General features: G+C 49.8%; 2 protein-coding genes and 1 long non-coding RNA gene across 4 annotated transcripts in view; 2 read left to right on the forward strand and 1 right to left on the reverse strand.

Moving 5' to 3' along the window:
• Positions 1-10,834, forward strand: TRADD (TNFRSF1A associated via death domain). 2 transcript variants are annotated; one of them, XM_083851348.1, is made up of 5 exons: positions 1-132; positions 2,467-2,618; positions 6,232-6,509; positions 8,206-8,392; positions 9,738-10,834. In XM_083851348.1, exons 2-5 carry the CDS (start codon positions 2,477-2,479, stop codon positions 10,040-10,042), a joined length of 912 nt encoding a protein of 303 aa, XP_083707474.1. In that variant the 5' UTR covers positions 1-132; positions 2,467-2,476; the 3' UTR covers positions 10,043-10,834. The 2 variants fall into 2 exon arrangements, with proteins under 2 accessions (XP_083707474.1, XP_083707475.1); XM_083851349.1 differs by lacking the exon at positions 1-132 and having other exon boundaries at positions 2,570-2,707; positions 6,092-6,509.
• On the reverse strand, positions 10,509-17,435 carry LOC310905279. The gene is made up of 2 exons (XR_014588892.1): positions 17,297-17,435; positions 10,509-16,718 (listed from the first exon to the last, which is right to left on the reverse strand). It is a non-coding gene; the product is annotated as an uncharacterized lncRNA (long non-coding RNA).
• The window catches only part of B3GNT9 (UDP-GlcNAc:betaGal beta-1,3-N-acetylglucosaminyltransferase 9), a 10,878-nt gene continuing 7,981 nt past the window's right edge, over positions 17,429-20,325 (forward strand). The window contains exon 1 of the mRNA XM_083851339.1: positions 17,429-17,739. The gene's annotated coding sequence lies outside the window, so the exon portion shown is untranslated. The remainder of the gene's footprint in view (positions 17,740-20,325) is intronic.

Genomic DNA, 20,325 nt, shown 5'->3' on the forward strand with positions numbered 1-20,325 from the left:
GCCCTCAGGGCTCAGCCCCAGGCCCCCGCCCGCCATCCCGGCAGCGCTGCAGCAGCGGGCGGTGCCGTGGCCCTGCAGCAGCGCAGAGGCGGAAGCGGCGGCGCCGAGGCCGGGCGGCAGCGGCTGCAGGAGGTAAAGAAGCCGCCCGGAGCCGCTGGAGGGGCCGGGGGCTGCCCTGCAGGCGGGCGGAGGGGGCTGGGGTTGGGGCCGAGCACGGCAGGGACCCCTGTGTCCCAGCTCCCAGGGATGCCCGGGCAGCGGGGGAAATCGCGGCGGTATTTTTTGCCTTGACACGAAGGCGGCCCCCTCGCAGCTAGCCGTTGACTAGCCGGCCGTGCACCAGAAGTGGGCAAAAAGGGAGCTAGGGATGGGCAGGCGTGGTGCTTGGGGCTTAGGGCTGGGCTTGGCAAAGCCTCCTGCTATGGGGTGAGCGCTTGGCAAGCCACCCACTGCCCCCCCAGGCTTTGGGCACGACAGCCAGGGGCCCCTTCCCGATGCTGGGCATAATTTGCAGACCTCCTGGCGCTGCCCGGTCGTTGCAGAGGGACAAGAGCCTGCCCTGGGCAGGGAAATGGGATCCGTGCTGCAGTGGTGGGAGCGGGACCAAGCCGGGTCCTGTACTCGTGTGCCCCTCGGGGCTGGTAGGGGGCACCCGGGTGGCTGCACTGGAAGAGATGATGAATTGTTCTGGGGGTTAAAATGTTTAAATACCCCCCATCTGCAGTTTTGTCAGGTGCTACTTAGCTTTCTGTTACCTTCTTTCTGTGAGACGGAAGGAGATGGGTGCCCCAGTCCCACACTTCCCTCTGTTTCGAGGTTCAGACTAGACCATCTCACATCTGTGAGATGCTTTTCTAAAAGGGCTGTGTGTCCAGGGAGACCATGACCCAGAAATACTCGCTCCCCATCCCACAGGCATTTCTTGAACTCCTGAAGTTTCAGTATGAACTTCATGATTCACTGGTTATTTCCTGGAGTTTCTGAACCAGTAAAAGGCTCCATGCTGGGCTCAGTTCAAGGTTATAGTAAGGAAACGGGGTGGGTCCCCGTCTACATCCTGGTGCACTTGACATGCTGCAAAGGATGGCAATGGTTTGCAGGTCAATCTGGTGGTCAGTCCCAGTGACCAAAGATGGGGCCACCTTCACACCCACAATCTGAAGGACAGCAGGCGAGGGGGACACTGCCAGGTCACCACAACACAGCAGAAGGCAGGAAGGGATGAAGGCAGAAGGCAGGAGGGAAGGGATGCCGGTGGGGAAGCAGCTGATGGTGTGACAGAGGTGTAAGCAAGTAGTCAGAAAGAGTGGGCAGGACTTAGGAACAGGGCTGAGCCGAAAGTCCCCAAATTACTCGTCACCATGACGTGCGGGAAGGGCTGGCTGCAAGCTCCACTCTGCGTGGGAGCAGCTCCTGGGGGCTTGCAGCAACCAGCTCGTGGACATGCTCAGGCAGTGTGGATGCACCAGGAAGGAGTGGTGCTGTGCCCATCTCCTGCGGTGCTGTGGCCATCCCCTGCATGCTCTCTGGCAGCCACAGCCTCAACCTGGCCCTGTCCGGTGTCGGCACCGCTGAGCAGCTGGAGTCTGGGAGGTGTTTTGGTTCATTGCCTTGAGAAGCAGAGCTGGGTGCAGCTGCAGCAGATGCAGCGTTGTGTTAGCTGGCCAGCGAGGGCCAGGCACGATGAAGATGGAGGGCTGGATGCGGTGTTGTCCAGGAGTGTTGCTGCAAGAGGCAAATAATGGGAGAAGAATCATAAATGAGCTAGGATGTAAAATGAAAGGATATGCCTGAGTGTCCACGAGTCAAAGCTCACCAGTGCAGAGAGATCTGAGACACCTTTCTGATCTAAACTCTCAGGGAAATCAACTTTCAGTTTGCCTTCTGCAGTCTTTGGTCCCAGAGTACAGCTTGGTTGTAACCTGGCTCTGTGCTGGGGAGAAATAAGGCTGTGTGCTGATCCCTCAGGTACGCAGTTTTCCCTCCAGAGGGGCCACAAGCATGTGGCAGCAAGGGAGCTGTGGGCACTGTAGTGTATCCCTCAGCGAGGACAGCCAGGGGACCAGAACCTCTGAGTGCAGCAGGGATTCAGTTGATGGTGAACATGCCAGAACCAGGACTGCTGGGTGCCTCTGGAGTACCCCAACCATCCTTCCTTAGCTGCGGACTGAAACTCTTTGCTTTGGAGTCTCTTTGGGCTAGAAATGAATGGGATCCAGTGGAGAATGAACTCCGAGCTTTGTGAGTTGCCAAGTCTCAATGACACCATGTCACACTGTGCTGTGCTTTACAGAACAGCAATAAACTCCTTAAAGGTTACACTTGCTTTAACAACATTGCTGCCTCCTCTAGAAGTCAGGGTAGATCCCTGTAATCCCCTCATGCTTGTGCTTACTGCTTGCTGTATGCACCTGGTGTCAGGCCATTGTCCCTATGGTCTCTCAGCTCAGCTGTGTGATTTTGTAGGGTGCTGAAGATGGCAGGCAGCTCGGCTCCCTGGGTTGGCAGCGCTTACCTCTTCCTGCAGTCAACGTGCAAGACTATCGCTCTGCCGTCTCTCTACGAAAGCTCCCAGAAGAAACCCAGCGTATTCAAGGCACTGAAGCTGGCATTAGCAGGTACCCGTCCTCTCTGATACCTTGGCAGACTGACCGTCTCGTCTCTTCACGTAGCAATGCCATGCCTTTCTTTAATCTCACACACACGGGTAAGGAAATCTGTTGCCAGATTGAGGGGAGCGCTGAGGTTCGGGCTGGGATTTGAGTTTGGACACAGAACGGGATATAAAACTTTTGCTGTCATTCGTGCTAACATATCTTCCTTGCAAATGAGATGGGCTACCAGCATGGCCAGCTATTGCCCTCCAGCTGGTGAACCCATTGCTGCTGTAGCACTTGGGTGTGTTCAGCTCTGTGCCCATTTCCTGGAGTTATTAATCTGTCTAGATGGGCTGTAGTCAGGAGAAGGTTTCTTCTTTTGGCTACGGCGTAATTCTGTAGGTCTCACCTCAGCTTATCTCAGGATTCTGCATCAGCCATGCACTGTGCTTGTTTATTCTTTAGGAGGCTACAAAGGAGACTCTCCGAGGATTTACAGTCTATGTTTCAGAGATTTCTGCTTTCATGCAGAGCAGTCTCACACAGTCTGTTTGCTGGTGAGCCAGAGAGCGAGCAGGAGATGAACTGACAAAAAGAGGAAAGAGATTCGTTATCAGCAGCACTGCGGGGCTTAGCATCTATCTTGATGCTCAGAAACATCTGCCAGTGCTGTGCTCAGGTGCCCACGCTGCCTGCGGGGGCAGCCAAGTCAGGAAGGAAAGCCCAGTTACGCGGAGGGGCTGGCATCTCCCTTCACAGCAGAACTCTGGTTTGCAAGTGACCCCAAACTGGGGGCACGAGATGATGTGCTCAAGGGCATGGCTGCCATTCAGAGAGACCTGGACAGGCTGGGGGAATGGGGCACCAGGGACCTCATGAAATTCATAAGGACTCCGGTCCTGAGAAGGACTCTGGTCCCTGAGAAGGAAGAACCCCAGCAGCAGAACAGGCTGGGGACGGGCTGGCTGCAGAGCAGCTCTGCTGAAAAGGGCCTGGGGGTCTCTGTAGATAGCAAGCTGAACGTGAACCCTGCCAACAAAGAAGGCCAACAGTAATAAGGGAGGTAATTATCTCCCCTACTTAGCACTCATTAGACCACATCAGGAATACCACACTGTTTTGGGCCCTGCAGTACAAGAAGGACACTGGGAAAATGGAGCACGTTCCCCAGAAGGCCACCAAGATGCTTGGTGGCTGCAGTGCTTGCCAGGTGAGGCGATGCTGAGGGAGCTGGACTTGTTCAGCCTGAAGAAGAGAAGGATTCAGGGGTACCTACCACCAGCCTTCTCATACCTACAGGGAGGGAGTGCCACACTCTCTGTGGTGGTGCATGGGAGATGAGAGACAACAGGCATAAACTGAAAGAAGGAAGGCAGACCCTCGATATAAGGACCAACATTTTCCCCTCAAGGACAGTTAAGAAGTCCCCCTGAGCAACTGCGCATTCTCCATCCTTGGGGGGTTTCAAAACTGGAATGGATAAAGCCCTGAGCAGCTTGGCCTGACCTCAGGGCTGACCCTGCTTCGCAAAGGAGGTTGGGCTAGAGACTTGCTGGGCTTCCTTCCAACTTGAACTGTCCTGTGAATTATCCTGCTTTCTGAATGTTTATTTAAACACATTTATGTGGGAGAGGAGAAGATTGCAATTGGTACGAAAAAATCTTTAATTTCTGCTAGAGAAACACGATTTTTTCTTTGAGAAGCCTACTTTTTAAATGAGTGATAGCCAGCAGAAGTTCTTTTCTGATAAAAACAACCACAATTACATTAACTTCAACTGTACTTAACAGTATTTACGTCAAAAAAGGCCTTGAGATGCAGATGGCAATGAAAATACGTTTCTCTATCTACCCTTGCACCAATCTGACTGCAGACTAATTTGAAGAGTTTATCATATTTACCTAGAACAGCTCTCACAGTGCTCTTTACCTGTCATACAGTTGAGCCTATATTGATTAGTTGGGTTTGTGCAGCTGTCCTGTAATTTCTTCTGGCAGTCATCAGTCTAGCAAAGTTGGCTAGTTTATCCAGTACAGCCCAGCTCGTCTTGCAGCTTGATCCCAAGATACGAAACAGCAGGGAGCTTGACACAGTTGTCCAGTTAGGCTCGATTTATGCCTGCTTCGTTTCACTGGAATGTGAATCTGCTCACACATTTAAAGGAAAGCCCACAAAAATGTTAAATGCTACCATGCTCATTCAGACCTAAAAAGGACATGAAATCTGAAGCTGACAGAAGTTTCATGAAGAAATGAGTGCAAAATCCTCTCTCTTTTGAAATAGCTGTCTTGTACACCATTCATAAAGGTTTCCATGTCTGTACAGCTTTTCCCTCCCCAGCCCTCTTGCCCTGTACATAAGCTTTTGTTTGATCAGCACTTACAAAAAAAAAAAAAAAAAAAGGCATGAAGGAACCAATAAAAACAAAGGGACATTTCTGATCAGCAATTACAATCGGAATTAAAATCTCTCTCCTCGGTGCAGAGTCCCAGTCACACATCTAGTCCAAACTAAAACTTCTGATGCAACCAGCCCTGTGTAAACCCCGTAAAGCCACCATTAGTACAGACTTTTAAACGCCAGGTCGCTTGTCCCAGCCGACGCAGAGCACGCAGGTCTGCTTTGCCTTAAGTCTCCCCTGGGCACATCTAAATAATGCCTTAATGTGTGGTTTAGAAAAACCTGATATATTGCCAGTCTGCGCTGATACAGCCGTACTGCCCCGTGCAACGACAGGCCAGGAGGTTAATTCGGGTCTGGAAGTGGTACAGCCACAGCCAGCCTCCCACGGGACTCTGCTAAAAAAAAAGAGAAAAACACATACTTTAAACTTTCATCATCAGCATACAAAATCCCTGTGGAGACAAGGTCAGTGTACAAGGCTAATCAAAATTAAACTTTTCTGGGAGAAGGAAGGACAAAGCCCTGACCTCTCTCTCTCGTCCATGTCTCTCATGCTCCCCCTGCACTAATGTTAGAGGGTGCAACCCTGCCTTTTCCTTGCTGACATTTTACCATGAATTAATTCTCTGTGCAAAGAGGCTAAACTAGTCAAGGTCCACTCTCAAGCAGCCAAAATTCTTGTGGCTGGGTCTGTCATGTGTAGCTGGGTCTGTCATTTGCTATTTGTGAGATGCATTGAAGGCTCCGAGCCAGACAGAAGCTACCTCATGTTACAGGAGTGGGGAAGAAACACTAGGTCTCTTTCCAGAACCTTCATCATTGCACACAACTCCAGTCACAGGGACTGGAATCTGGCTGAGCACCGAGCTGAACTGTGCATTTTCATCTGTAAGATGCACACCTCTGTAGTGCTACCTGTTTAGTGTAGCCATTTCTGTCCTAGCAATGGAAACTTGAACTTAAAAACTCCCCCAATAGACTGTTTTGGGATAATTACCTGGACTGTAGCACCAGCTGAACACCGTAGTTCAGGGGATTTATGGTAGCAGAGCAGCAAAAACTTAATCCTTTCCTCTTGGTTTTGCATACAGGTTTTCCATCCCCAAGGACTTTATCATGGAGAGAAGACGATTCGAAAGCTACTCCATTGCAGGCTTGGTGGTGGATGGGAGTGGGTCTGGGTTGTCTGTCTCATGCCTGGATAGTGACTCTGCTCGCTTCTCCCTGCCAGACTCCACCGGCAGCGTGAATGGTGTGGACATGCTCAAAGTGCACTGCAGCCACCCGCACCTGATAGTGCAGCTCAAGTTCTGCAAGCAGGAGAACTGCCGCCGCTTCCTGCAGAGCTACCGGGAAGGAGTGCTCCAGGAGTCCCTGCAGAACCACCTCCAGCTCTCCCTGGCCGTGACCACGGTGCCTCTAGAGATGGAGCTGAAGGCTGGCAACGAGCACCTCGACAACATGCTGAAGGATGAGGATCGCTGCCTGGAGTGTATCTACAGAGAAAAGGTGAATGGGAGAGGGAGGGAAGCAAGGCAGCAATGAGTAGCACAGGATGCAAGAAGGGGTTGCAAATCCTGCTCTGCCGCGGCATGCTGGGCTGTTGAATTCTCCATCCTTCAGCTCTCAGCTGTACTATGGAGAAACAGCTCTGCCCTTCTCCAGAAATGATCTGTGCACTCACCTGGAAGGGCCATAGCATTACCTAAATTGGCCAACAGCGATTCTGCTAAACCACAGCAGTCTGTGTGGCTCAGCTAGTGTGGCTGTTATCACCACTCAGATGAGGAATTGTAGAAGGCACAACGTGTCTTGACACACCTGTGAGGCTGGCAGGGAGGAGAGCAGTCCTGTGTGGAGCAATCGCTGCCCAGCACCTTCCTCCCCTGCCTCTCACACCTCCTCCTCTGAGCAGCAGTGGCAACTGCTCCTAGAAATGAGCACGATTGCAGACGCTCTGCACGTTGCACCAAGGGCTTGTGACAGAGTGGGGACAGGCAGCATCTGCTGCCAGCAGGAAGGCTGCCGTTCTGAGGGCGATGTCTCTCTCTCAGCGACAACGTCTAACATCTTGCTCATCTCATGCTTTGGCACTGGCACGCTAATCCTGCTAGCAAGAACAGTGGGATCTTGTCATTTCACCACAAAACCAAGGCACTTGATGTGATTAAACTCCTTGCCTTTCTCCTCTCCTTTTATATTTCCCACCTGGAACTAGCAATACCTGACAGCTCTGGTTCCCTCTCGATGATCCCCAGAAACAGGTGGTCACCGACTCCTTGGGACGATTAGGCACAAGAGGGTGTTTTGACAGGGTGCTTTTCTGCAGGCACGGAGATGAAATGCAAACCATTCAGCCCAGGACCAAACACATATCACAAACCCTGTTAAGTTCTACTTGCTGCTCCCTCCCTCTGCTGAATTAGCTGACTGGACAAAGAGATGGGCTTATTTTGTTCCCCACAACTGACTCAGTCTGACCACTGCCTAACAGCAGAGCAGTGAGAAAGATCAGTCACTGGCTGGGTGCAGTGCTGGGAACCAACCTCTTGTACATGAGCTAAACACTGAACCGAGTCACAGCGCTCACCCACTTCGACTCTTCCCATGTGCTTTGACTTGTTTCTTTGTCCTCTTTCTCCTGTCTTGACCTCTTTGGAGGTCAGATTATTTTGGAGGTCTTGGTTAGCAAGAAAAATTGGCTTGCAGAGGATGTAGAAAGTGCTAGGAACAGCAAAACTTATGTAATGGAGGGGCAGGCAGAGGGAAAGGGAGTAGCAGGAGCTGCCTGCTTTGGTGGCCATGAGCTGTTAGATCAGGCCACCCTATTCTGTGGGTCTGACCCTCATGTGAAGTAAATCAGAGAAGCCCCACCACCTGTGGTGCACCCTGTTTCTTGCAGGGGGCTGCTGAAAATAAACCCAACCTAGGAGCAGTTCAGTGCAACCTGTGAGCAGTGAGAAACCCAGGGGAGATTGCCTATTTCATATCCCATTACAGATTCAAATTCACACATTTATGGCCAGAACTCCATTAGATTATCGCACTCGATTCCCAATTTACAACCCAAGCTGCAGCCATCTCACTGCTTCTCTCTCAACACCATCACCTTAAGCCGTGCTGACAAGGTGCCTTCCAGCTAAACCCCGATGGCTTTGCACGGCGGCGATCCTGGCCCCAACCACTGACGCTGTTTGCGTTACAGCCTGACCGCCTGCGGGACGAGGAGATCACTGAGCTCGAGGAGTATCTGAAGAGCCTGATCCTTCACCAGAACATCAACAACAACCTGCCTGCAAAGGACTGCGCGTCTCTGAACTCCCCGTCTCTACCTTCCCAAGGCAGCTCTCCTTCCCCGCAAGTCACCTTCCTCTTTCAGGGACAGCAGTTTGGTGAGTGGCTGGGACTGAGCCAGAGAGCCCTCGGTCTTCCCTGCCACAAGGCGAAAAGGGAGGATGAATGTTCATACTGGGGTCTACCTCAGGTAAATCAAGGATCTGCAGCACCCCGTAAGGAAGGAGGTGGAATAGTACTAAGATATTGCCATACACCTCAGCACTTTTCTTCCTGGGGTGACTCAGAGCCAGATGCTTCAGAGTCTGTGTCCCTTTCCAGCTCCCTCACATTTTAAAGCTCCTTAATACTGAAACACGAATTACAGAGTAGTTTTCTTTCCCTCCACATCACTCGGTCGAGGTGAGTCAACAGCACAGGGTTGGATCAGACTGGGAAGGCTGCTATAGAAGTCACCAGCCCCGCTTTCAGCAGGGACTGCTTAGCTCAGGCTCTCTGAGGCACACCGTCTGTCTGTCTCTGGTGTCTGTCCACTGTAGACAGTTTTGAGATAGTCTCACACAGAAGTTTTAGCTTGAGATCACCTATTTTTTTTCTGAGTGTGTTTAAACTGTGTATACAGCTTCCAGTGTTAAACAGCTGAGCTCCTGGTCTCTATTTCAGTATTTTAAGGATGCTTAGGTGGGGAAGGGGGCCTTGGTCAGAAATGCCTGGCTGAGTTGTTTTTGAAAGGCTGAAACAAATAAAGAGGACGAACAAATAAAGAGGATTTCCATTAGAGAAGAGCGACCTCTGGCAAACTACAAGGCATTTTCATCCCAGGGGAGAAAAAGAGAAAATAGACAGTGACAAGCTTGTGGGGTGGGGACAAGCCCGCATGCCCTGATATCATGGAAAGACTTCAGAAGGAGAAAGACCTGAGCCAGGCAGGGAGCCCAGGGGTGCCAGGGCAGATGGCTGGGAGCAGGTAAGTTGCCACCCACGCCACACCACTGTCCCTAGGGATCACAGACTAAAAGTGGAGAGCGGTGTGAACAGTGCCCTGCTTCCCGCCTGCTCTCTGCACAAGTACTGCAGGGCGTCCCAGGGGACCTTGAGGGGACACGTCCAGCTCATACATGCTGAGCAGGGAGACTACGTGGGGAGACTGACTCGGGTTTATTCTCCCTTTCCAGCAGAGGAGGATTGCTGAGTGCACAAGCCCCTGCCCACGTTGAGCTGGTCCCTTTAGCCTCCCTGCTGTCACTTCTGCTCCCAACTCAGTGCTCTCCTGGTGTTAAAACACCAGTGGACAAGCAGAGCAGCTCCACAGCTGTTTAATAACATGCTGCATCCTTAACACACTCCCTGCTCCACCAAAAAACGAGTAAAACCTGGGCAGGCCCTGGCTACTTCACATCAGCCATGAAACCTTATATTTTATCTGCTGTCTGTTCCTTTCAGCCAACAGAACACTCACCCCAGATGACCACCAGAAATTTGCCAAGCTTGTGTCCAAGAAATGGAAGCAAGTGGGTCGCTCTTTGCAGAGGAACTGCCGGGCCCTGCGAGATCCTGTCATCGATAACCTGGCCCTCGAGTACGACCGAGAGGGACTTTATGAACAAGCCTATCAGCTGCTGCTCAGATTTATCCAGTCGGAGGGGAAGAAGGCCACAATAGCGCGACTGATCGCAGCCCTGGAAGAAAATGGTCTCACCAGCTTGGCCGAGGAGCTCTTGGGCCTCCATTCCCATGAGGACTCCTAGAGCCCAAAGGGCAGTGGCATTGTTGAGGGCTTCCTTGCTTTAGCTAGTGTCTGAGACTGCTGCCAGTGTCTGGGAATGTAAAGCCCTGAAAATCACCGCAGGTTTCTGTGTCGGTGGCAGTGCCATGGAGGAGAGGTTCTGTGCTCACAGAGGCCAGCACAAAGCTCTGACGTTCCTTATTTCACTCTGTTTCCAGAAGTCAACTACCTTCCTATGAACTGGTGAGAGAGGCTTTCAGCCTGACTTCCTTCCTTCAGAGTGAAGCAGCCAGACAAGTTAAAGGGCCCGAGGGGAGGAAAAGGAGAAAAGCAAGGAAGGCATCTCAGAGAATTCCTATGGGAAGCAGACACCACTGGTGTTTTTCAGATGTGGCCCAGGGCCATCACCTGGAGAGCTGCAATATATATATATTTTTATATTGAAGACATTTGTGCCCTCAGGCATGACACTGAGTAAAGACAAAGGAAAAGTCATTTTTTAATCATTTTCCTTCTTTGCTCTTCAAAGAAGGAACATCTGTGGCACGTGCATCTGTCCCCAGCACAGCTCCTTCCCACATCTCGCCACCTGGAGATTCGCCTTTACCTGGGACAGTTGTAATCTTCCACAGGGCACAATATCACTGCTGTAGAACACATTTCCGGCACCGAACAAGCAATATGGATAAGCTGAAATTCAGAAAACGATTCCCAGCTCCTTCTGGATTGTGGTGAACAATAATGTATTGACTAGATCGCATTCAGCTCTTCCCACCAGTCTGAAGAAGCCTGCATCTGTGAAAAGGAAAACACAGCGTTGGAAGAAAAATACACAGTCCTTCAGTCAGCAAGTTCCCTATGGGCTGCAGATTGGAACTGCTCTTCTACGGTGTGTTGCAGCATCAGATACCACCCTGAGCCCAGCCGACAGAGCTGAGCAAGCCCCTCTGACCAGCTGGCTGCCAGTGCCTTCACTCACTTCTTAAAAACCTGCCCTCGGCCTGCTGAGTTCACCAGAGGGGATTGCTTGCTCCTCGTGTCCCAAGGGTCAGGATTTGCACCGAGTCTTTCCCTGACGCGTTGTCACTGTGTGACAATTGGGCATCAGCTCCTGGGCCTGGAGTTACCTGCCCTGGTTTTGAGGGGAAAATGTTGCTTACCAGAGAAGGCACCCAAAACCCAGGGCCGACTCGTGCGTTCATTTCCAGCGAGATAAGCCTGCTCTCTCCTGGTGTGTTGATGCAGACTGCAACAGAGCAGAGTTTTACCTTTGCCTATAAGAAAGCACAGAGCAAAAAGTTTCTAGTGTGACATGGTTCCCATGAAGCACAGCAAACAGCCTGACTACCTTTGACATATTCCTTATGCTTTCCTGATATGTTTTTTTTTATACTTTTCTGTTAATTCTCTCCCTCTTTGGTCTTCCCAGCCATGGGAACAACCAGTGGAAGTTACGTCAGGTGTAGAAAGTGGCTCTGCCAGCACATGCAAAGCCTGTGCATACACACAAGTATCAGGCCACTGGCAGTCAAGACAGCACCAGCTTTCAGATAGACAAGACCCGATGGCCTTTTAAACCACAACTCACCTCTTAATCCTTCGCTGGAGTCAAAGCTGTGATTTAGTAAAGAGAAAAGCAAACTTGGATTCAGGTGTGGGCTCAGATCTGAGCTCATGGGGCTGGTCTTGCTCCCTTACCTTCTCCGAAATGCATGCTGAGAGCATCAGCTCACTGAAGACTCACATCAGCAGGATTTAGATGACCAGCTTCTATCCAGTCTGGGTCCGCATGCTTCAAACAACCTGAGCATAACCTGAGGAACCTGGCACTTGTCTGCAGGTTTTGGATCCCCAAGGTTACATACACTGTGTAGAAAGGAAATGGAAGGGGTCAGAGAAGGGGAGAAGGTTTTCAGGGTGTCAATCTGTTTCCATCTTGCCCTTAGCTTCAAAGAAAGCAGGACTTCATGCAGGCACCATTTCTACAAAGACTGTAACCCCGTGGCATCTTATTAAGTCATTGTAAGTTAGTGTTGCTGCAGCCTCATCTTCCCCATTCCCGCTGTGTCCTGTCCTCTCCCTTCCAGCAGTACCAGTGCTCCCCCCAAAAGGAAGCAAGTGCCTCTGCCAGGTTTGTGAGGGACCAGCACAGTGATGCTGAACCTTCATTAGTTTAGGCTGCTATGGAACCCTACCTCAAAGCACGTAGCTTGCCCTGGCTGGGAAACTCTGTTTGGCAGCAACCCAGCCAGCCAATGGTATGAACAAAAGAAGAACTCCTCCCCCCGAAACCAAACCAAACCAAACAACAACAACAAAACCAACAACTTTAACACAAAGACACATCAGAAACTTGAAAAATACTTTAAAGGGCAAGTGGATTTGCTCTTGATTTTGCAAAAAATGTTTTTAGAAAACAAGATCGTATGCACAGCCTGCTGTCTCACTTGTAACGACTCTTTCTAAGCTTGCAGTCTACAGCTAGTCATGTGCACGTTTATATACAGTTGTAAGACAGCGACCCACTGGTGTGAGCTGCTGGCTTTTATATCATTTGTTAATGCTCAAAATGAGAGTTATTCTTCAGCATCTATTTAAAGTCCAAAAACTTGCTTTGCTGCTATTGCTGTATTACAGAGGACTAAGCATGAATGCTCTTTTTTTCTTCTTAATGCAAACCTTGTGCATTTTATTACTCTGCAAGCACTTGGCATATGTGTTTCCTCTTACTCACAGATTCCCTCCCAAAAGTGCCATTAAGTGCTGGCGCTTCTGGCAACCTTTCTGGAATATCATCATCTCTAACAGCATTCACAGGTACCTTCATTGCAGAGATGCAAAGGAAAAGGGTTTTCCACTGATATTCCATAGTGGAATTGTGCTGAGCACGTGGCATGGTTTAGGACCCTTAGCAGGGGCTGTTTCATACTTTCTTTTCAGTGAGCAGTCATCATCATCAGCCATACGTTAGATGCTACGTAAGCTTGATTCTGGTCTCAGGCAGAGTCCTTCCTGCTAAAAGAGATGTGTTTTTTTTTTCAGTATTATTCGGCACAAGCATAGATAAATACAATTTTCACAAGTGCCTTCTGATGAAATGGATAAATTTGATCGCAAATACCTAGTGCTGTTTGCATTGATTTGACATTTGGTTATGGCTTGACTCTGAACTTACATCTGTTTAATCCAGAAGACTGGACTGCTTTACACCACAGTGCCTGCACAAAGGATCTTACACCACGCAGGATAGGAAGAAGCACTCACAAACAAAAAAAGATTAGCAGAGATTTGTCGAAGAAATTAGAAGCACGTCTTCTTTACCTCTGATAGTAAAGCAATGTGCAGAACTGGAGAGAGTTATAGCTGAGGATTACTGGCTACTACACCAGGAAACTCAGCGCTTAACGCTGGACCCAAGGGCTCTAATAAGCATCCCAGGTGGCTACCTGCCTGCCAGGCTGTTGAAAGAGGAGCGCACTCGTGCAGACCACATTTCCCATCTCGATTGTTTTCCTTCTTGTCTACTGTGTGAGATAAGCTATGAGCAGTGCTGCAGCTGAATTTGACCTCATCCCATAACAGCTCTTCTCTATGTATTGAGATGTGCCTGAAAAAAATATTAGGTGGTGGGGAGGCTGGGGAGGAAGCAGAACTGAACATGCATCAAACCAGCACACAACATTAAAAGCAAATAAAGATATTAATCGGTTCTACATAAAAAAAATGAAATAGACAAAATGTAAAACAAACAGCAGAAACCAGGCCAAAACATGCTCACAGGAAGGAATCCAAGAGGGCTTTTTTGTGGTAGAGATTGTTTTTGTAGCTTTAGCAGTGTTTCACATTTGAAGGAGGCTCCTTTCAGTCTGCCAGAAGGAATAAAAGATGCATCCAAAGGAGAATTTGAATGACTTGTTTTGGCATAGCTGAGCTAGTGTTCAACTGGACAGAAAGGAGAGTGAAAGTCAAAGTGCTCACCGCATAGACTTTGATATGAGGTTTCTGATAAAGAAAACTCAGAGAACACCTTGATCCAAAATTGTCACACAAAAAAACATCAGAGTGCACTGGAGGGCAGAGTCAGTAAAACATTAGCCCTCTTAGATGCCTGTTAAAAACACTGTGGATTTTCATTTACCTGCTGAGGATGATGATGCACAATCACAGCAGATTAATCAAGAGGGGTAGAGAAGGTGCTCGCTCCTAGCAGCTTCAGTTCTCATATGCCACAACTGCTTGCAGTGGACGAGTTGACTTGAAAACAAGGAAAGGGTTTCAGCATTATTGATCGGAAGCACTTAAAAATCATGAGCCAGAACTTAAAGAAATCATAAAATTTACTTCCAGATTTTCGCAGCAAGTCAAATTAAGAACGAATGTCAAGTGACAGCTTGCAGCAATGCTTTCCAGGTTTCTGTTTTCAGTTTCAGCCCTACAGTCGAAGAGAGATACATGGATTATTTTTAATGCAGAATGGGATGCTGATGTCAGAGCACTGCAGGTTACCGAGCTTTATGAAAAAATGTGAGTCTTCAAGTAAGACAGAGTTTGCTGGAGTTTCATAGCTAGGAAGTCTCAGAACTGTCTCTGTTTCAAGATTTGGGGGAAACTGAGGCAGAAAACTTTGCACCGCTGTCAAGATATAAAAACTATTAAGGCCAAAGAGTGCGTAGGCTGAGGGAAAATACTTGTTCAGAGAAGTCATAGGTGCTTGGTGTTGAAGATGCTCCAGGCAAAGATTTTTTTCCCATTGTGAGGAAATTGTGCTTTTTTCCTTACCAGTTAATTTTTCCATTCACTTCAAAATCTTCTTCAGCACTGAGAAGACATCCTGCTGCCTGGGTGACCGTGTTGTCTCACCTCTGCCATTTCCACAGGTACCTTAGTGCCACCCCTGAGTTGCACCACAGCAGCTCCCCACCGACTCAGAACCTAAAGTAGCTCATGCAGCATCATGGAGCTCCAAATTCAATTACTTAAACACAAAACTTTGGTATAGCTGTGAACTTCTGCTATTGTACACCCAAAACCAAGGGAATACTAGAATGGATTTCTGCAGTCTGACCCACATTGGAGCGGATAAATGGAACTGGTGAGGTACGCTGCTTTCTGCTGGCTGAGGGTCTGGCCATTTGTCTTTTGCACAGAGATGGGCCCAATTGGTGAGGCAATTTAAGGCCTGGAGTCAAAAAATTATATATTTTTCTTCTCTGGATTTAACTGGGCTGGAACTTTTAAAGCCAGTGAAGGGATTTGGCCATACATCTCTAATTGAAATCAGTAGGAGATGCGTGGTTAAGTCCCTTAGTCATCAGCGGAAAAATCCTTTGCTGACCTTCTAATTCCAAATTTCCGTGATATTCAGCATCAGATCTGGATCAGCCATCTCCAGCTCTGGGCTGCGATGCCATGTATACTCAGGTCTAAAGCATTCGACCTCCACGGTATTGTCTTTTATAGAAGAAAGCACTTTGTTCTATTTTTTTCCATTCTCTTTTATAAATAAACATATAGTTTTGATGAAAAGAGCCTTGGAAACTTTCTTTTCTAACACTTAATGGAGTCATAAAAAGAAAGGGGTTCGCTGAAGTTCTGACCACGTCGGGTATCGTCAGCTGTCTGAGGAGCATCCAGCTGAAGCTGCTGGGTGCACAATAGGGTCCTGCCTAAAGTCACATGTTTCTAGGGACACCCCAAGGCTGGTGGCCCACCTACAAGTTCATGGCTCCGATTTCAAGTCAAAACCAAGCTAATCCGCCGTGTTTTTTCAGTTTCCAGCTACTGCTTAGATGAAGCTTTTCAGCAAATACAGCCAGGAGAGGAGCTCTGTCCCAAACCTGACGTGCGGCGGAAGTCCCCGTGTTTCTTTCAGTGCCATTATGTCCCTGGGGCTCCTCCAAGCCCACACCATCACTGTAATCCCACTGTAATCCTCGCTCTTAGTGAGCTTTCTCACAAGCTGCCAGCCCTGTGGGTGGGGAGGCAACGAACTTGGACTTCACGTGTTCTCCAGTGGGTTTGCACAGGAAGCCGCTGGCTGACCCGACAGCTGAACTCGGGGAAATTCCTTCTGCTACAAACTCGAGCAGAGCACTATTTCACCCTAAAACATTTAAGTCTCAGGCAGTATTTTAATCATGAGATCAGCCCTTTAATTACAACGCTGTACCCCAACTGCATGGCTTGGCACCTCCAGGAATATGACGCTATAGGGGGTGGGAAGACATCTGGTACGTGGTGCACTTAATGAACACAACACCACGTGAAAAGGGCAGGAAGTCCCAAAACCTGGGTGGGGGAATGCAGTGGAAACACAGGCTGTGAGAGCCTGATGGTTTGAAGGAACGGTTCCCCTGGCTCCACAGCTCTGAGCAAAGGAGGACAGCCCTTACCTCCGTGACTGTCACACGGGAGGGATGGAAAACAGCCCGGGGCTGCTGCTACAGAGGAGACTGAGAAATCTACCTTGAGCTGGCGCAGGGAAAGTGCAAACGTGTGTAACATTTATGGCCGAGGTTTCTCATCAGCTGCGTTACTCAGCAAGGAGCAGCTACGTGTCAAACAGCTGCAGATCAGGAGGAAATAGCTTTCCCAGCCTGGAGCACCCACATGCAGGGTCTGAGGGTTGCTCTCCGGAAACTTGTTCACATCGTGGCTTTTCCCAGTGACATCGCGTTCAATAAAGCAAAACATGTGAGCTGGAATTAAAAAAAAATACAGACACTTATTAAAAAAGCATTATTACATTAAGTTTGAAAAACCGTCAGGTAACTGTGAAACCAACCAAGTAGATCAAAGCCCGTTTTTATGACAAGTTTGGTGTAAATGAAAAACTTAGCATACTAAAGGGGCTGTTATCTGGAAGAGGAAGAAGGGCTGGTGCTTCCATTGCAGAGAAACCAAGAGATAGGGAATAGTGCAAATGCAGTCAGATTGGTAGCGACGGCCATTTACATTTGGCTCCAAATAAAATTTTGCATTGAAGTAATTCAAATTAATTGAAAAAAAAAAAAAAAAGAAAGTGGGGTTTTTGGTTCAGTGTTTTGGGAGGAACCCTCACATCTCTCTTCAGCCCCCGCACCTCCCATTGCTTTCCTACTAGAAGGAAGAAACAACCCCAGCGTGGATTTTCCTTCTGACCTGAACCAAACCTCAATTTCTAATTTTGAGCCTTTACCAAGTAAATAATCACAATGGGATTAAAAATTTAAAAACGCCAAATTACAAAAGAAAAAACAAATGACAACAAAACTATTATTAGAATAAAAAAACCTACCCATTTTTCTGATTGTTTTAAGGAGTAAAAGAGAGGAATTACTGGGAGCCCCCAGCCCGGCACCACATCCGATCCCTCTCCGTCCGTGCTGCGGGGCTGGAGGACATCCACGCTCCCCAGGCCACGTCACGTGTCGGTGCTGGAACCAGCCCCAGCTCCTTCCCCGGCGCTCTCGCTCCATCGCCCCGCGACGCTCGGCCGGTGCCCGTGGGGAGGGAGCCCCGTGGGCTGAGCCCCCGCCGGCCCCACACACGCGTGGGGAGCCGTAGGGGCTTTTCGGGTGGAAACAGAGCCCCAGCCCCGCTTTGCTCAGCGAGGATTTCCTCGGTTTCGCTTGAAGTCTGAGGAATGTCTCCCGCTAACGGCATCCAGATGTGCCTGCTTGGCAGCCCGCTGCTGGGACACTACTGGGGGGACGCAGGATCGGCACGATCGCGGGGGATGTAAGTATCTGTTAGGGGCTGGGGGGAGCTGGGCTGCGAGCGGGGGGGATTCTCCCATCTTCTCCTTGCCACGCTGCCCTCTGCCTCCAGCTTTTCCTTTTGCATCGCGGGTCTGGAGATGTTTTTAAGTGCAGAAACCCCGATTAAAATCGCTAACATGCAGCAGAGCTGCTGCAGCTCCGAACATGCACTCCCCCATACTGCACGGGTTGAGCTTTACTTTAAGAACTTTCTTTGCATGTTTTCAGTTGCTTTTACAGGAGAAAGTTTGGGGCTTCTTTAGAGAATGGCTGCAGTGCTGCGAGGCAGGGCTTTCTCCCAGCCCCGAGCAGCACGTTACGTTTGCAAATCATCTCCTTCCAGCAAGGGGACACGAAGCTTTCCCTGGGGTCATGCTGTTGTGTGCTCAGAGCGAAACGTGGGAATGTTTAAGTAAAAAGAGACAGAAAAACAAAGTTCAGTCCCAGTGAGGCAGGAAGTCACCGATCAGGACTTGTAACAGCTTTTGGCAGATTGTGATAAGCTCACGCCTTGGGAATCAGGTTTAAATTCGTGGAGCAGGTCAGCGTGAAGCCCCTCCTGCAGCTGTGCCCAGGTGTACCAGGAGGGCCATGCCAAGGCGTTGTCATCGCTGTTTCGTGGTGCCACATCAGGGAAAGGATCTGTCAGAAGCGAAGGGCGGGGAGAGGAGGGCGGTTGCTCTGATGTGGCTCTTCCTTACCCCACCATGAGCCTGCAAGGTGTTATTCTCCTCCTGCGCTGCTTAAATGAGCAGAAGTGCTGTTCTCAAACCACGCCACGTGGACCTGAGTGATTTAAGGCCATGGGACCGTGCCGTTCCCCACGGGGAGGCTGCAGGTCCCTCGCTGGGAACCCTCAGCTTCCAATGCCAGCCTTCAAGCACCGAGCAGGAGCTCTGATGTTTCTCCACTGTTTCAGTTTAAATACCTGACAAAAAGCTTCCCCCACGCAGGTGGAAGCTAAGAGGAGGGAACTGAGCAGCTGTCTGCAAGGCCAACGCGTGACGGGTGTCGCAAAGCGAGGCTGGCAGGAGAGGCTGCGATAAAACGGGGCCGGCCAGCTGGGAAGCTGATGAAACCACATGTTTCAGGACTGGGGCAAAGCAGGGAGATAAATAAGGGCTCCTGTCTTGCAACAGCAGGGAGCCCATCTGTTCATTTGCAGCTCTGCCAGGAAAGTTGGAAGAGGCCTTTGGAGTGAGACCCGCGCTTCTGCAACCGGCAGAGCTTCTGCCTCCAGGTGCTGCGATGGCAGTGGTGACACTGCACAGGGCAGGAGCAGCCGTGGCACTGGCCAAAAACCTCTGAGCAGCTCCAGCATGTGGCCGGACACCCAGAGACCCAGCGCCGGGCTCCAGGGGGTCTGGTGCCTGCTCCGGGGGCTGCAGAGCAATGGGCGGCCCTGCGCTGCCTTCGCCCGGCTCTGGCTCTCGCTCCTGAGCCCTGGGAAAGCTCCGCTAAGACATTCAGCTAATTAAATCCTCCAGCCTGGTCTTGGTTTGTTTATAGCCTTTAAAATTGAACAAGACAGGCTCTTTTTTCTGGTTAGGCAGCTTAGCGATTGTTTTTCTTACTTCATTTTTCTGGGGCTTTGCACTAACCGACATGCCAAAGGGCAGCTCTTGCCTTTCAGCCTGCCCTGTCTTCTAGGCACAACCGAATCATTCAGCATCCCTCCTGTGAGTCTAGGGCTCCAGCTGAGGCCTCTTCACAAACACCTGGCAACGCACAGGCAAGGGACATGTCCAGCACCAAACCCACATACAACATCAACATTGAGGATTTTGTTGTTGGTTTTTTTTTGCCTGTGGAAAACAAACAAGATCAAAAAAGAACCCATGCAAGACAAAAGCTCGTTACGTGACACCCAGACACAGAAACTGAACTGTAGACTGCAAACCAACACAGAGCCGTATTTTTTTTTTCACTTTGAAGGCTACAAAACCAGCTCAAACTGTTAAACCTGAGTTGTTTCATGCATGTTTTCATGGACTGGATGCTGACATTCTCCTGCAGGCACCCTAAAAAGCCCAGGCACCCATGGGATGAAAAATGCAGGCAAGCCCTGCACCGAGATAACTCAGCTGAGATTTTGAAACCTTTGCATTAGCACTTCACTTCTAATTACTTTACAAGAGGAGGACGGCAGCCTGGCACAACTCAAAGGGAACAAAACAACTAACTGTTCTGCAAAAACACACGCTCGTTGCATTTGCCTGTTCAGCAATGTATTTAATTTAATCCGGTGGTGTGGATTACTAATAGGAGCATAAGCTGGAGCAACAGGAGTCTGAAGGAGCCTGGGATGCTCCTGGCACCCTGAGGGGCTGTCGGAGGCCAGAGTGGTTGCCAGCAGGAGGGGAAGGTCTGGAGGAAACCCAGCATCACCTGGGAGCAGCGCTGGTGAATGGCAGCTCTGTTTCTCTGCCCAGCACGGAGCCTGCGGAGGGGGAGCCTGGTCCCAGAGCTGGGCAGCAGCTGCGCCAAGGGGAGGGACAGCACGGAGGGCGAGGCTTAAAGAAAAAAGAAAATCTAATAACCTGCTGCTGAAGTCCCAGTAGCTGTC

The sequence above is a fragment of the Anser anser genome (genome assembly GCF_964211835.1).
Source record: "Anser anser genome assembly, chromosome: 11".
In the NCBI taxonomy this organism is placed as follows: Eukaryota; Metazoa; Chordata; class Aves; order Anseriformes; family Anatidae; genus Anser; species Anser anser.